The 17,654-nt window shown below is 32.3% G+C and overlaps 1 protein-coding gene across 1 annotated transcript; it reads right to left on the bottom strand.

Annotated features, from left to right (window-relative positions):
• Positions 1–8,873: 8,873 nt before the first annotated feature.
• Positions 8,874–15,912, bottom strand: LOC133175454 (serine protease inhibitor dipetalogastin-like). The gene is made up of 9 exons (XM_061310556.1): positions 15,833–15,912; positions 14,824–15,022; positions 13,349–13,492; positions 12,834–12,959; positions 12,516–12,635; positions 11,071–11,190; positions 10,685–10,804; positions 9,119–9,174; positions 8,874–8,959 (listed from the first exon to the last, which is right to left on the bottom strand). The coding sequence occupies exons 2-8, from the start codon at positions 15,018–15,020 to the stop codon at positions 9,132–9,134; spliced, it is 870 nt and encodes a 289-aa protein (XP_061166540.1). The 5' UTR covers positions 15,021–15,022; positions 15,833–15,912; the 3' UTR covers positions 8,874–8,959; positions 9,119–9,131.
• Positions 15,913–17,654: the final 1,742 nt, after the last annotated feature.

Raw genomic sequence — 17,654 nt, 5'->3', positions numbered from 1 at the left:
CTACTTAGGTCAGTCGCGGCCGTGATTCGAACACACGACCTTCCGATCACCGAGCGAGCGCTGTACCGACTGAGCTACCGTGAAGGTTTGAAAGTATGAAAAACATGCCGTAAATGATAAAAAAATATCAAAGCGACGAACTGATTTTCAATCTAAGAATGGGTTATTGTATGCCATAAATTTTTAAAACAATGTTAAATAAAATACTTATCAGATGTTAAGAGTGCAACACAATAATATAAAATAGGGTCACTTCAAAATCTATTTTTTTTTAATTGTATATCAAATCCTTTTTTTAGTATAGATTTAATTATAAAGAATTGAATTAATGGACAGAAAAGTAAATTGGAGGAAATTTATTGTTTCATATTTCTTTCATATTAAACCAGATTTGAAAATATAATGTAAAATAACAATCAAAAAGCCATTTTTCCACATATACAAGAGAAGAAACTCAATCAATGTTTAGATCTTTTAGGATGTAGTGATGTTTTCTTTTTTCAAATAAAGTTTTAAGCATAAAAGTTTTGACTTTTTTATTTAATTTTTCATTCTATTGCAGCATCGGGAATTTTCTAGAACGCATTTACAATTTGATGATATAAGTGAAAATATGTTATGGGTAGTTTAATTTTTTCAAGAAAAATCAATTTGTTGTCTTTTTTTTTTTAAAATTCATCCTTAAAATTTGTCGAGAAATAGAAAAATAATTGGTTCACAGTAAATGAAAAAGCACACCAATATAGTGCAGATTCAATATTGTTCATGTCATGACCCCTGTTGGTAGGGTGGGGCTAAAATTAGAGATTTAATTGCGGATAGGAAATTAAAAAAAAGAATAAAGAGTATAAGGGTCATACTACAACATAATTTAATATTTAAATATTACCAAGTTTATGTACATGTATTTGAGACTGAGTTCTTTTTTATCAGACTGTGAATCTTAGGATTGGGATGGGACTAACATGCAAATAAAATCTTACATAATGCATGTATATATTATATATATATATATATATATATATATATATATATAGAGAGAGAGAGAGAGAGAGAGAGAGAGAGAGAGAGAGAGAAACTTGTCCAACACAAGAAAGTCAAAATGATATTGAAACATCAAAGATAAGTGTTGCACGAATTCAAGTTTGGTAAGGTCATAACTCCTAGGATCTAGGTCATAACTCCTAGGATCTAGGTCGGGGCGAAACATATGGGCTCAAACATTTTCATGGGATTATGAGGAATAAATGCTTTAAAAATGTGAAGATGAAGAACAGCAGGCCAATGTTACTCGGGTGAGCGCCGTTTCCAAAGTGCCTCTTGTTTTGCTGGGGGGGGGGGATGATTTTATTATGTTGTTTTCTTTTTTTTTTTTTCATTTTTAGGTTAGTTTGCTTTTTTATATGAGTTTGAAAAATGAAGCACTTGAGTATAAAGGCACCGAAGTGATACATTTATTATAATCTCATTTGTGGTAATATTTGTAGTTTGTTCCAACTCTATTCAATTTATACTAGTTACGTCATAAACGATCATAGGACACTAACACGTTGTATAAAAGATTTCGCAGGTACAGGTAAGCCTATTAAAATTATAAATATCATGGATACTGTACATGACTAATTATTTTCATCTTGTTTATACTCCTGATTAAGATTTTGTTCCAACTCTATGCAGTGTCAAATGAAACCATTTACACCCCAAACTATCATTAGGACACACAAACTGTATTCAACGTATGGCAGGTGCGCCTTTTAAAGTAGAGTACTATCTAAAGTTTTTTTCGTCTTGATTATATATCATTTTCATATTTTGAATAAAACGCATATATACACATCGAGTTTTACCTGTAATACGAGGGTTGTTCGAAAAGTTCGTGGACGATGTCAATCTTTGTTATACTACTTCCAAGAAATTTAAAATAAGCACAATATCATGTGTAAAAATATTTGTTTTGTTGATCTGTGAAATTTCATTTCATTCGATTTGATAGAAATTAATTTACTTCATTTTAAAATCAACATGTTTTGTAACCACGGCGCACACTTAAAAGCAATGTAACGTCAAAAATATAGCGTCAAGAATACTATCCCTATACATTCACACAGTTTAGTCCAATACCCACGTATTAAAAACCTTTTTCAATCACTTGACATTTATTTTTCTAACAATTATTCTCGTTTTATAATTTCCTTGGTTAATGTTTAATTTCTTTTACCGCTTAACTGTGCTTTCACAAGATCAACAACTCTGATGCGCCTACGTCAATCCATGACGTACCAACTTTTAAAAGTTTTCGTTCAGATTTTTAGTTAAACCGTTTCTTCACAGATTGTCCTGGTCCGATACAGAGTCTCTGTCACTCAAATACCGCCTCTACCATTTACGCACACATGCACTACTCGCTTGTGGCATTTTTTCTGATCCCTCCAACATTTTAGCGTTTATTCAGGATTTTCCACGAGTATAACACAAAACTGCATCGTTATCTGCTGCTCCGTGACGTTCTACAACGTCATCGTTTTTGTCGTTTTCAATGAGGACTATCTATCTTCTCAAATTGATTTCTTTTTACCGAAGCAAAATATCAAGCCATAATTTGGAATACGAATCGATGTAATAGTTCTTAATTTAACCGTCTAGGATTTTTTCGTTTTTGCTCCATTTTACAGAGAAGATGACTACAGACATTATTTAGTGTATTGTTTGTAAATAACAAAATTTTGACCTGCGCCGCGATCCGATTTTTGCAGTTTTAAATTCTGGATAAGTTTTAAATAAATCATGATATTTTTGAAAAATTTCATACAAATCATTTAAATTTATTGTTAAAATATTTCTACCAATTTGGATGACATATGACGTTAAATAAAAAAGATATGACAGAAGTCCACGAACTTTTCGAACAACCCTCGTATAGTCGATTTTCCTTCTAAAATGAGTTCTTCAACGTTAACGATTTAGAGAAAACCTAATCCCTTTACTTTAAAAAAAACTAGGAGAGTGAATTAACGGGCATTTTATAATTTGTTCAATGTATATATTTCTTAATCAGGTATCATCTTTTCAGGGTTGGTTTATTAATTGCTAATTCCTCAGCTTACAAAAAACTGACATCGTGTAAAATCAAAATGAGAAACATTCAAATTTCAGCAATTTTGATATATTGATAAAAGGATATTAACATCTTAATTCCAGTTTGAGGGAATTACAAAGAAAAATTTAGCATTTTCAATTTTCTGATCTGCATTTTTTTTTTTGTTGAAATGTATTTTGATTAGCCCAAGTGTATATCTTTGCATTTATTAAGACTACTTTTCTACATTCCATAATACAGGGAATTGTTGGCTACGAAGTATGAATGTAGGCCTTTGTCAACTACATTTGTATAATGTAACTCGATGCGGGGAATGACTGATTGAATAGTCTCTCATAGTCGCACTACCCAACTTCATAGGTTCTTATAATTCAGGCATTGTCCAACCTCATAATCTTTCAATGCAAACATTGACTGACTCATTGTCTTTCAATGTAGCCATTGACTGACTCCATGCCGTTGGTGTATCAATACAGGCATTAGCCGACTGCATAATTTTTCAATGCAGGCATTGGCCGATTTCATAGTCTTTCAATGCAAACATTGGCCGATTGCAGTCTTTCAATACAGGTACTGGCCGACTCCAAGGTGTTATCAATGCAGGCATTGCCTGACTCCGCTGTCTTTCAATACAGGCATTAGTTGACCACAGTCTTTCATGTAGTCACTGACCGACTCTATAGTAATGGCCGACTGCACAGTCTTTCAAGCATACATGTATTGTCCGATCTAACAGTTTTTAAGTGCAAGTATTGGCTGACTGCACAAGTTTTTTCAACGCAAATAGTCGGTAGAGCGCTCGCTCCGTGATCGGAAGGTCGTGTGTTCGAATCACGGCCGCGACTGATCTAAGTCAATAAAAAATAGGTGGCAACTGTTCCTCGCCAAGCGCTCAGCAGTTTAAAGTGAAAGTTGCAGGTCCTTCGGATGAGATCTTAAAATAAATCGAGACCCCATGTCACGGTAGGCGTTGGCACGATAATGAATCCTCACTGCTCAATGGCCCTGAGTGCCGAGTAAAGATCTAAATTTGAAGCCCTTCACCGGTAAATGGTGGCGTCTCTATATGAGTAAAAATTCTCTAACAGGACGTTAAACTACAATCAAACAATGTTAACATTGACCGACTCCATGGTGTATCAATGCAGGAATTGGCGGCAATGGCCGACTCCAGTCTTTCAATGCAGGGACAACTACAGTCTCTTTATCTTACATGTAAGTATTTACAGACTCCATCCTTGAAACAAGGATTAAGTCTGATGGGAAATCTAGAAGAAACCATACAGTTTTTTAATGCAACTTGCTCACTTAAATTACATGAACGGTTTTTATCGAAATTCCTTTATTTTGTAATATTTACATTTTATGAACGATGGGTTAATAAAAGTTTATACACTGTATATGGATAGCTCGACCCATAATTAATTTAAACTCGAAACAGTACCACGTTTTGGTCTCCGAATTTCATATCATAACCAGCCATTTATAGTATCACACTGACCTGTTCATACGACCTTTTTTTGACATGTCCATGGTAATACTCGAGGGAAGGCAATTATAGAGATTTCTAGCTCAGCGTTGAAGCTAAAGCAAACTGCTTGGGTAATTAAATGCTTATATAATTATTTTCCGCACTTCTCTGTGCTGTAATAAACGGCTAGTGCACACGCTCTCTGAAGTGCGTATTTTTGATTTATGGCATGTGAAATAAAAAAAAAATTACAAAGTAGTTTTATTAGCCGATTTCATTGAGAGAATAAACAAGGTTCTTGTTTCTCCGAAAGCAGATCTATTTTCTGAAGCGAAGCCGCTTTTTTATTCATTCTAATATTTAAGCATTATTTCCATATTTCTTCTTCTTATTTATTCAATGTCTGCACCTTATAACTTATCTACATGATACATATTTGTTATATTGAGTGAATCAGAATCTGATTACAGTAACTAGGGGTACCACTCGTACGTGTTCGTCTTGCGTTTTGTGTCGATAGTTAAGTTTTGAACATTTAAGCCTCTTCTCTTAACTGGCTGAACAATTTTAACAAGAAGTGTTTGTGAAACACTGATGCTTCCGTATGGCAGCTAATGGCGAAGGTAAAAGTTTCTCAAATGCAAGTCAAAATCAAGGCCAAAAGATAAAAAAATGTTGGCACCTAAAGAAAGGTCTTGTCTCGAGGAATATACCTGTGAAATTTGAAAGCCCGAGCTGCAACTGTTCAAAAGTTATGGCGAAGGTTAAAGTTTTTCAAAAGTAAGTAAAACGTCAAGGTCAAGGTCAAAGTGGTTGGTATCCAAAGGAAGGTATTGTCACAAGGATTACATATGTAAAGTATGAAAGCCCTATCACCAAATACTCAAAAGTTATGGCGAAGGTTAAAGTTTTTCAAAAGTAAGTAAAACGTCAAGGTCAAGGTCAAAGTGGTTGGTATCCAAAGGAAGGTATTGTCACAAGGATTACATATGTAAAGTATGAAAGCCCTATCACCAAATACTCAAAAGTTATGGCCAAGGTTAAAGTTTTACAAAAGTAGGCCAAACTCCTATGTCAAGGTCAAAGTGGTTGGTATCCAAAGGAAGGTGTTGTCACAAGGATTACATATGTGAAGTACGAAGGCCCTAGCATTAACCATTCAAAAGTTATTACCAAAGTTAAAGTTTTTCAAACGTAGGTCAAAATCCTAGGTCAAGGTCAAAAGGTCAAAGTGGTTGGTATCCAATAAAGGTCTTGTCACAAGGATTACATATGTGAAGTACGAAAGCCCTAGCTCCAACCATTCAAAAGTTATGGCCAAGGTTAAAGTTTTTCAAAAGTAGGTCAAACTCCTAGGTCAAAGGGTCAAAGAGGTTGGTTTCCAAAGGAAGGCCTTGTCACAAAGAATACACATGTGAAGTTTGAAACCCCAAGCACCAATTGTTCAGAAGTTATGGCCAAGGTTAAAGTCTCATAAAATTTTGCAAAAGTGGGTCAAACCCCAAAGTCAAGGTCAAATATGATGGTACCCAAAGAAAGGTCTTGTCACAAGGAATACACATGTGAAATATAAGTCATAGCTCCAACCAATTAAAAGTTATGGGCAAGGTAAAAGTTGACAACAGACAGGACAAAAACAATATACCTTCGGGATCTTTCGAACCGGGGACATAAAACATCAAGGTCAAAGTTGTTGGTATCCAAAGGAAGGTCTTATCAGAAGGATTTAATATTTTAAGTATGAAAGCCCTAGCACCAACCATTCAAAAGTTATGACCAAGGTTAAAGTTTTTTCGAAAGAAGGTCAAACTCCTATGTCAAGGTCAAAGGGTCAAAGTGGTTGGTATCCAAAGGAAGGTGATGCCACAAGGATTACATATGTGAAGTATGAATGCCCTAGCATCAACCATTCAAAAGTTATGGCCACGGTTAAAGTTTTTCAAAAGTAGGTCAAACTCCTAGGTCGACGTCAAAAAGTCAAAGTGGTTGGTCTCCTAAAAAAGGTCTTGTCACAAGGATTACATATGTGAAGTATGAAAGCCCTAGCTCCAACCATTCAAAAGTTATGCAAAGATTAAAGTTTTTCAAAGTAGGTCAAGGTCAAAGGTCAAAGAAGTTGATATCCACAGGAAGGTCTTGTCACAAAGAATACACAAGTGAAGTTTGAAACCCCAAGCACCAACTGTTCAGAAGTTATGGCCAAGGTTAAAGTCTCATAAAATTTTGCAAAAGTGGGTCAAACTCCAAGGTCAAGGTCAAAATATGATGGTACCCAAAGAAAGGTCTTGTCACAAGGAATACACATGTGAAATATAAGTCATAGCTCCAACCAATCAAAAGTTATGGGCAAGGTTTAAGTTGACAACAGACAGACAGACAAACAGACAGACAGGACAAAAACAATATACCCCCGGGATCTTTCGATCCAGGGCATAACAATTTAGTACATACTTGTAGCTTATATAGAACTTGATTTCGTAGTTGAAGAAGTGTAGAGTTGTTGTATAAAGGAAATTTCACATTTCATGGAGGACATGAACTCGTGGGTTTCTTCATACCATGAAAACAACGAAAATCTAACCCCTACATTTATTAGTGTTTTAACAGTATACAATTTCGCAGAAATCTTTTCATGTTTTATTAATTAAGGAAAGTGCTGATTTTAAAGAAGTAAGTTATAGTACATGTATGTTTCCACGAAAGACAACCCTCGTACAGTGCAAGTTATCTATGGAGAATGTTATGTTAAAATACAGGCACAAACACGTACACAGAGGCATATGATGAGCAGAAACCTTATCCAAGGTCTTGAGGGTGTCCCGACAAGGACGTTAAAGCAGCTAATAATTAGAACCGGAAAGTATATTTACTGTCATATATTAATCAGATATTAAATTAATCGCGAACAGTTCTGAATGACAGAAACTTGTAAGAAGAGAAGAATACGAAGAACGCATTGCAATATCGAATTAATAATTTTTGATATTAATCAGTAAATGAGTTGCATCAACAATATTATTACTCATCATTCAAGTATAAGCTCGCTTGTTGTGAACTTTATGTCATCCGACAACAAATTCACAACAAACGAGTTTATTGGTCTGTAGAGATGACTATAAAGGGTTAGGAGGTGGATGAAATATATGGAGATAACGAACAGTATTCAAGCTCAAAATTCTATTAAACATTACAAAATAGGATCAGAGCAAACACGGACCACCAAAACATCAGAGGTGGGATCAGGTGCCAAGGAGGAGTGAGTATCCTCTGCCGACCGGTCCCCTCCGCCGCGTGCTCCTTGTCATGATCGGGAAATAAATCCTTAGAAAGCGAACTATGACTATAAGTTGGATTACCAATTGTAGAGTTAAATCCAAGTTCCTCTTAAATACATTTAAAATAATGAGCCTTACAAACAAAGACAATGTTGTTACCTGCTTTGTCAGCAGGGACCAGTACGTACTGATCATGTAATCTATCTAATTCTTTTTTCACTTCTGGATTATTGAATACAGAAGGATAGATGGTTAGGGGTTCACTACATTTAGGACCTTTGAAAATTAGTGATCTAAGGTCCTCATTATTAACTATTATATTTACGTCACCAGTCACTTGTCCAGCAGGACTATAGTTATAGGTTGAAGAAGAACATGAACACGTTGGAGGATTATGTTTCAGCTATTCGATATCCAGGCCCTGTAAAGTTTTCTTGTAGTTAAAAAGTTTGGAAGCAATAGTCGATGTATATTTGTAGGAAATACAAGGTGTAGTCTTTAACTTGAAATATGGTTGAATACAAGACTGGACCCTTTTGTGATTAAGAATATTACTTATATTAACCGCGTCATTATGCGTACTTACAACTGACTCATATAAAATATACAGGTTGATTATAGAATATGTCTGGAATTAAGAAATGAAATAAAGGTTGTTGATTGACGAATGCTGGAAAGTGGCGAATACATCCCCAAAGTGCGCAGAAAATCTTGCGCCTTAAATTGCACAATATTTGCATTATGGGATCTATAGCGTTATGGTCAAATATACTAAAATATAAAACCATAACGCTACAGTTCTGCAGCTACCTATGAACCACTAGTTACTTTTTTACCGAATTTCTTTGAGAGCGTAATCTACAATCATTATGCGTACTTACAACTGACTCATTTTTTTCTTATTGTCAGCAATACCCAAAAATCCAAACTATTCCTAATAATTTCTTGATTGTAACATTATTATGATTATAACATATTACGTTATAACAGCGTTATGTATTATATAGATGGTTTCATTAGAACAACTATAATAAGTCAACCCACATTTATTTAGAAAACAATATATAATAATAATAATCTAACAGGAAGTGGCTTTCAACATCCAATTTTCAGAATCTGTAAAAATAAAAAATAAAATCAATTCTTCTTATTCTCAAGCAATAGAAATATTTTTGGCAAAGTTTAAATTTCTGATTGGTTGCTAATGAAAGGAGAAAAGTATTACAATTATGATACTACTTTAAAATAAATAATTATAAATATCCTAAAAGGTACATTTTGTTGGCTTTCAGTGAGAGGGACATTCTCCATCGGATACCACTTCAACTTTGCTGTAAAAGAGAAGGAAAAAAGTTGAATTGTACAGCACAAACTTAATGAACTGGTATAACTTTTTTGAAATCGTGGTAGTAATATACAATCATGTATGTTAAGTGTTCTAATTTCTAATTTCCAGAAAGTAATTAACTTAAAACGTTGGATTATTTTTGAATTGATTATAAACCCCTACGTACAGATTATCGAGAGGTATTTGTTTGGAAAATGAGAAGATTATAGACGTAACTTAGACGCAGCATGTAGTGTAAGGTGTACGTCATTAAGCGTGTTAATGAGAAAATATGATATGTGCCCAATGGATAAGTTTGACTATAATGGCCACAGATCTATAGTGTCTCATTAAGATAACATGATTTGACGGACAAAATTAATGCGTATTGATAAAAACACATATATCGGTCCGCAATGACTTCCACTATAACTCTCAATCATATCAGCTTTACAACTTCGTATTCGTTTTATTTATCTGTTATGTCTTTTTAAGTCATCTGAGTTTACTTAGGTGAACCTAGTGCTATCTGTTTTTGTCCGTCGTTCGTTAACATTTAAACATTTTCAACTTCTTTTCTGGAACCACTGAACGAGTTTCAACCAATTTTGGCATATAGCATCTATGAGTGAGGGGAAGTATTCTGAAGAAAAAGTTCTAAAATTCATGGCCCCTGCCCCTAAGGGGTGGGGTTAAAACCATCAAAATTAATACAATCTTTAAAAATCTTGATTGTAATAAGCATTGAGCCCTCTACCAAAATCGTGAAATTCATGTCCCAAGAGTGAGGGGTTCTGGTGCTTGGGCGGGGCTAACTCTGTTGAATATGGTGAAAATGCATTATTTCTTAAAAATTTTCTCCTCTGCTCCTGGGTATTAAGCATACAAACTAAATGTCTAATTATGATGATGAAGGATGTCTCTTCCAAAATTGTAAATTTGGGGTTCTAATGATTATATACTGAAAATGAATTAATGCTTTGGACGTCTGCTGCTTGGTATAAAGCAAACTGAATGCATTAGTTATGATGAGCAAGGGCGCCTTGCTCTTTTATATAGTGTAATGTGGAAGATTAATTTTAGATCTGGAGATTACTATGGCTGTAAAATTGGAAATTTTTCGTAGTGAATTTATGCAGATTCAGAAACGTCGAGAAGACCCTTTAACAAGTGTGATATTGGTAATAACCTCATGAACTGTTTAACTACATTACATCTTCATAAAAATATCTCTGAAATAGAAAATCAATGATATTTTTCTCAAACAACAAATATACAGGGTTAGTATATTAAAATCATTGAAAACTTTTAACCTTTTTTCACTGTTTTCATAAAAAAATAAGGTCAAGAGTTTCCACAATATATACAATACCCTGCAAGAAATGTTTTTCGTTAAATAAGCTCAGCGCTAGAGGAAAGGGTTAGATACAAAATCAAAGTATATCATTTGCTTACTTTCAAAAAGCAAGATCACATTGAATCCAAAATTGATAGTTGTTAAGTTGAACACTTACAAACAGTCGGCAACACATTGGGTTCCATACGTTTTGCCGTCTTCTCCACAGACTGGTTTATACTGATAAGGACAGTTACATGAGTCTGGACACCTTCCTTTAGATTCAATTTTAACACCGCTGTAAAGAGATAAAATACAGTAAAAAAAACTAGGCTTTAGAAATATATTCTTGAATACATACATTTTATCAGTATGTGTAATGGAATCTTGGGGGAATTTATTGCCATGTTAAGTTACTCATTTAATTCTGCAGTGTTATTACATGTATAAAAAATAAATCCAATGCTATATCTTGTAAATACTTTAATATATCTTTAGACCATTTAGTTATAATATGCAAAAATACTTTGGAAAGTACAACTGTAGAATAAATAAAGTACATACGCGCACTTGGCATTGCAGGGATTGTCATAAGTCTCGCCATCTGAGCCACATACGGGGTCGTAGTTGTGTGGGCAGGTGCAGGACTTTCTACAAACCCCCGTGTACTTTTTTTGTACTTTCCTGAATCAAAAAATTAATAATGATATAACATATACATGTATATAAATGTACTACAATTGTAGTCTTCATTGTTTATTTTTTTTAAACATTTCTGTAACACGCGATGATACAGTATATTATAACTTGAACCATATATGGTTTTGCTTTATTCGATTTACAATTTAAAGCTGCGTGCGATACATAAAGAATATTTTTTCTAGATACAAAAATCAGCTTATTTTGAAAAGGTTTGTATGTTAAAATTTAATTGTAAATAATTGCAGATTTTATATTGAAGGAATCATGCCTATTTGTTTAATTCATAATTATGACAAATTAAAACTCTTGGTCCTGTTTTAACTTTATTATCTCATATGTTGCAAGTTTTGAAGTCCAAATGTCAATTGCAAAGATTTCTCAATTTTTTACCTAGTGTTAAATTTAAATAAAAAAATGAATAACGAGGCAGTGCATCCAATCTCAATTTCAATTTAATAAATTTCTATGTTCCATACTGCAATTTTCATTCGAAACGGTTCTTTGATTATGACCTGGATTGTTTTTCACTTTTCATTTGATCAAGGGCAAAACTTTTAATGCTCAGGATCTCCATTCAGTCTCTCCATGTATGTTTAGATAAAAGTCCAATGTTTCCGAGTGTTTTCAAGTCAAAGTCTGAAATTTTTTAAAATTTTACTTGGTTCCAAAGTAGTCAAAGTTGTGTACACATTTTATTTAAATTTTATCTTAATTTAAAAAAAAATGGGTCAAGTTAAAAAATAAAATGGTGTTGTGCATCACATCCTCATCACATCTTTCCATTTCAAAGTTTGTAATCTTGATATTTAATAATTTTCAAGTTATGGTCTGAACATTATTTAAAGGAAGGAGAAACTTAAAGATGAAAACAGACAAAAACAATATGTCCCCTTGGAAGAGGAAATTTAATCAATTTGTAGCTTCCTGTATTAGAGGAAGTTCTGGGAGGGTAAAAAAATTGGCTTTCTTGCGTATTCAGAGTATACCCCCGTACATTCACTTTACAAATATAAACGATGGGAGGTGTCTGTATTTTTTAAGAACTTTAATAAGTGTATAAGAATGTAAAGGTTTCATAAGCAATACAATATCTATAAGAAAAAAAACTGAATATTCTTTAACAGGACATATAGAAAAAGAAATTTTATATAGATCGATTACAGAGGTTTTGCCATAATTATATAAGACAAATTGCAACATTATGTTTTAATGAATGCAAGTTTAAGGTTAAAGTTAATGTCCTTTCGATGAAAAAAGAAATGACATAGATTCTTACAGGAATAAACCTTTGATATGAATATACTCACGCACAGTCAGCTTCACACTGATTGATATAGGTCTTGTTATCTGAGCCACAGATAGGAGAATAATAAGCCGAGCAAGTGCATTGGGCCCGACAAGGACCTTGGTATGAAACTTCCACACCACTAAAATCATAAAAGTAAAAAAAAAATTGTGTATGTCTGACAAGAGCTACGCGACGTTAATGCAAATCCCTCAGGGAAAATTTTCGAGGAAAAATTCTGTTTTTTTTTTTTTTTTTGTTTTGTTTGTTTTTTTTTTTTGTTTTTTGAAATGCTCGAGAATTTGTTTGTGAATGTGTACCATTGAATAAGATGACTTACTATTCACATTCAGCACTGCATCTGCTGGAATACGTTTTCCCGTCTTTTGCACAAACAGGGGCATATGTCGAGATACATCGACATATTTTAACCTTACATTTACCAGTGTGTAAAACTGAAACACCTCTATAAAGAGATGTAATGTTCATTAATAAATCAGAAGCAACAACAGATAGATGTTTACACTAGATTTTCTAAGGAGGCTAAAGCAATGAGGTATTTAAAAAAAAGATAGCGAGATGTATTATTCATTAGCCAATTTTCAAATGGAAAGTATCGAAACGCCTAGTGTTCCTATTGGTAGATTGTTTTAATTAGATTTTTAGAAAGGTAGACGCCTTCATCTGATATAGTGTAAGCAATATGAAAAAGAGTAACTTTTAATTTTCATTTCGTTAAGGAAGGGTATTTCTAATTGATAGTTTGATTTAAGTACATGTAGATAAATCATCAAATAGAAGTAATTAAAATAGAAGACCCGAGAAAAGAGAAAAATTTTAAGAGCCCACACTTACACACATCTCGCCTGACATTCATTGTCATAGTTTCTGCCGTTCTTTCCACATACGGGTTCGTAAGTCTCGGAACAATAGCAGCGTCTCGTAACTTGATGCCATGTACCTTGTGAACATGGGCCATCATGAATCTTATATACAAATCTATAAAGATAAATCTAGTCATTAATTTTTAATAGGATTTTAATATATGTACACATTTTAATGTACATTGTACAAGTTGATGATAGAATGCAGTAATTATTATTTTTTCAATAATCTTCAAAGTAACATTCTTTTTTTTTTTTTGTTAAACAGTTAATTAAGAAAATTAAACCATAACAAATTTAATTGATACCAGCTTGCTTCTACCTGTGTAAGTAATGATATGCACGTGCCAGAGAAGAGTAAAGTTAAGGATCTAAAACAGTATCAAACATTCTCTGACGACAGGTACCAATTTTGGTAATTGTGACTTTTTTCTTAAACAAAAATCGTTCTTTCTTTAATACATCCTAAAGTTTATTACCGATGACGCTGTTTTATATAATCCTTTATACAGATCTTCGAGAAGTTTTCATATCTATTTTTGAATTCAGAATTTTTTTTACCTATCATGATCTATAGTTGATTCGTATTCTAAAGGCACGTGAATCTACAAGCAGTTTGATTTAGAGAGCTGCTAAGTTTAACAGTAAATTGATGGATCGGCGTTCATTTCAGCACTTAAAAGTCAACCAATGTCACGATTATTTGTAACTTGAATCGAAAATATCAAACGAAGTTTTGTCCGTAATACATTGTTGTGGTGATTTACATTTTTTTTTTTCAAACGAAATTTGCTTAACATTAGATATAAAGAGTGCATTTATGTACTGAAATGGTTTAATAAATTAAAAAAAATTGTAAATGAATAATTAAAACAATTTTTTTTATTAATAAGTTGTCATGAATTATTAATTTTTAATTTTTACTAGTATGGAATGACAGTGTTATAAGCAAATAGAGAGATACTAAATTGTTCTACAATAAAATAAAAGAATGGATAAATCTTGTTATTAAAACAATGATATTTTTCCTCTTCATGCAAATCCAGTATAAAATTTTTATAGATTTTAAATTGAAGGGGGAAATCTATCTAATAAGATGTTATATCTCCTAAGAAATTCAAGTCGGAATTGAAAATGAATACATGTATTAAGTATACGATAGAGTTTTAGAAAACTTCAAGGAGAGATATGAAATTATATTTGTATGTATTATAAAATATCACCGAAATTATTTTGATAAACATAATATTTTTTTCTTTATTTATTATTCAAAACCCATTATGTATATGTAGTTTTAATCATACATTTTTTTGTCCTCAATTTTCTCAATTGACTTGTATTTAATTTTTTTTCACACCAATGTTATACATAATTAATTTTTAATCAAAAAACTTTTTTAAAGATTTATTTTTTTATTTAGTCATAATAATAAGATATTTTACTTACGGTTTACAGCTTATTTCACACGGATTTTTGTATGTGTTGCCGTCATTTCCACACACTGGCTCAGAGGTACCGGGGCATTTACAGAGAGTGCTAGGGGGTGGAGGAGGTGGAGGGGGCTGGGTCCGTCGTAGAAATCTTGCAGAGACAGTTGCAAAGACAACTGTGTAAACTAACACGTTCCAATATGTGAACTGCATGACTGAAAAAATATAACCAAATTGACATGAAATTTGAAAAAGTCATGAGAACATTGCCCCCCGAACATCGGTTCAGCACATGTTACATATTGATAGATTTAGCACTTTAGGCTACCATTCCCTCGTAGTTTTTGCGACGTTTTCTTGAATTTTTATGTACTTGTTGACAATAAATTGAGATATAATTATTAATGACATTATTATGCGTAAAAAATCGTTTGAAGACCAGATGTGCAAGAAATATCTTACGGAGGGTAAAACATAAGATTAAAAAAACAAGATTTACAACAGAAATTATTGTATTTCATTTTCTATTCTTTGAAGTAACATATGTCCTTCAGAGGTGTTCAACGAAACAAATTAAATATGTATATATAATTTATTCTTCGATATCTTCTACTACAAACATACATGTACATTGTTGTAAAAGAAAAATCTTTGTAAATGAATCATATTAAAAGTTTGACAATGATAAGAAAAATTTATGTTGATTATCAACAAATTACAATTTTATTTATATCGAGTAAATTAACCCTAAAAATTAGGAAGACAAGTAAATCTCGAAGTTAATGGACTTGATAACAATCAGTTGTACAGGACCAGTGAATGAAGAGTACAATTGTTTAAAAAATATTATTTCTGATTTGTGATAAATAATGTATGTAATTCATAGGAAAAATTACATATACTTTTCACACACTTATTTTAATAAGAGAGTTAACAATTTTCGTAAATATAATTATGAAATATACTTAAAAAAAAACAAACAATCATATAGTTTTGTATCTAGAAAGCAAAATATAGAAACTTACCTAAAATAAATAAAACAAAATACAAATATAAACGACACTGATTAAAAATCTCCAAATATTATAATTGGAAAATATCGACACTCTCTTTATATAGAGCTGTTAAAATGATGGATGTTCTGTTGCTTTCTATCGCTTGTCGGACGTATATAACATGTATGGTGTTACACTAGGGAAACAGTCACTTTAAGCAAAATATTTCGGCATGATCATATAAACTATATTCAAAAAATTATAATATATAGATATTTAAAAAAAAAATAACTGATTGCATATCTACTAAAGATTTCCAAATTGCTTGTTTTAATTCCTTTTAAATATTTCTCAAATTCCTAAATTACTCAAATTCTAAAATTTCGTGATATGTATGTGAACAACCACCATCATCTTAATATTGGGTTTTTAATTTTTTTTTTGTCTGGACAACTGGTAAGCAGGCACATGCCTGTAATATTTTGGTAATTGTGAAAAATAGAATATAAATTTTTAAGAGTTTTATTTTGAAAAAAAAACGCAGATAGAAAGATGTTAAAAGTATCAATACTGAGAGTGCAGTATATTGGTTAAGGCATTAACTGGCTCCCATTTCAATAACACTTACACCTGAAACAGAATACAAAGATTTTTTTAAACAAATATAAATATACGGTTCTTTAAACAACTGATTTGCCTGGCTAAAGTAATCTTTAGGTAGTCTTTTACATGTATCTACGTACATAACATTTTTCGTTATTTCCCTTGTTGGTCTAATATTATTCCCAGGACTTTGCTCCAAAGGAGTAGGTACTTATTTTAGTATTTGGAAATGTCCAAACTAAAAATGCATTGAGTTTATATCACAAACTAGATGTAGAATTTTATCCAATTAATAATATATCCCAATACGCTTCCATACTTATTTTTGAATGAATATGACTAACAGGCGACAATGGTAATCCGTCACTTTATCTTTACTAATCAAGTTTGACTTCCTCTTAAAAGATTTGGCATCAAAAGGCTATTGATACTTCTAAAGGAGACTGTGTGTTTTAAGTGTCTGTTATTCCATAACAACGTACTGATTATTGTTATGGAAGGTATTGCACTGTATTGGTATTTTTTTCTGCGACGTTTTTCGTCACCTTTTTCTCCTAAGAGATTATTGTCCAATGTATACATGTATTTCCTTATTGCCTACTAAATAAAAGGAAATATCACTATTCTTCTCCCTGTGGAAAAGAATTTGAAGTCATGCATCGTTTTGTCAGACTATTTCGACATGGTCTGGCAATTCTGAAATATATAGAAAGAATAATTGCATTTGGGTTTGAAAAACGTCAAGTATTTGCTATTAAAGTTTGCTTACGAAAAGGTAAAGTTGACGAACAATGATCACTCTCATAAAATCAACTTCAAAGTACTTGTTTATTGCATTGAAATGCTTTTTTAAAGTAATTTTGCAGATGACCAACCACAAATTGAAAATTTTCGACATCCACTTCAATTGAAGAAGCAGTTGTCTATGGTTTCAAAAAGTCAGGTTTTTAATTTATCGTGTGAAATAGTTATATAAAGTGTGGAAATGTCATATGTACTGATTTTGAAGAAAAAAATTATTTCAATTTTTTCTATATTCTTGAGAGCTTTTGAGAAACCCTATTTGATTTCCACCACTTGTTGAATATGTTATATCCATACTTCATATCTCCATATGTCATTGTAGCACATACGTCATAAGTTTCTCCTACATAGCAGTTAATATTTTGTAAAGAGTAAAGATACATATATATGGGCTTGCTAAAACGTTCTCTTGACCTGTTAATGTCTCTTTGTTTGTAAGGATTTC

Source organism: Saccostrea echinata, unplaced genomic scaffold (genome assembly GCF_033153115.1).
Source record: "Saccostrea echinata isolate AGI-Se365-2 ecotype Australia unplaced genomic scaffold, CSIRO_AGI_Sech_v1 ptg000062l, whole genome shotgun sequence".
In the NCBI taxonomy this organism is placed as follows: domain Eukaryota; kingdom Metazoa; phylum Mollusca; class Bivalvia; order Ostreida; family Ostreidae; genus Saccostrea; species Saccostrea echinata.
Note: the sequence above shows the minus strand (reverse complement) of the source record. Positions and strands in the feature narration are given on the sequence as shown.

What these genes read in the sequence shown, in the direction of transcription:
- LOC133175454 (XM_061310556.1), bottom strand. Translation starts at nt 15,020, where the DNA reads ATGCAGTTCACATATTGGAACGTGTTAGTTTACACAGTTGTCTTTGCA. An exon ending in CCCTGCAATGCCAAGTGCGC is followed by an intron (nt 10,805 to 11,070) that starts GTATGTACTTTA and finishes ATCTCTTTACAG; the next exon opens with CGGTGTTAAAATTGAATCTA. An exon ending in CAATGTGTTGCCGACTGTTT is followed by an intron (nt 9,175 to 10,684) that starts GTAAGTGTTCAA and finishes TCTCTTTTACAG; the next exon opens with CAAAGTTGAAGTGGTATCCG.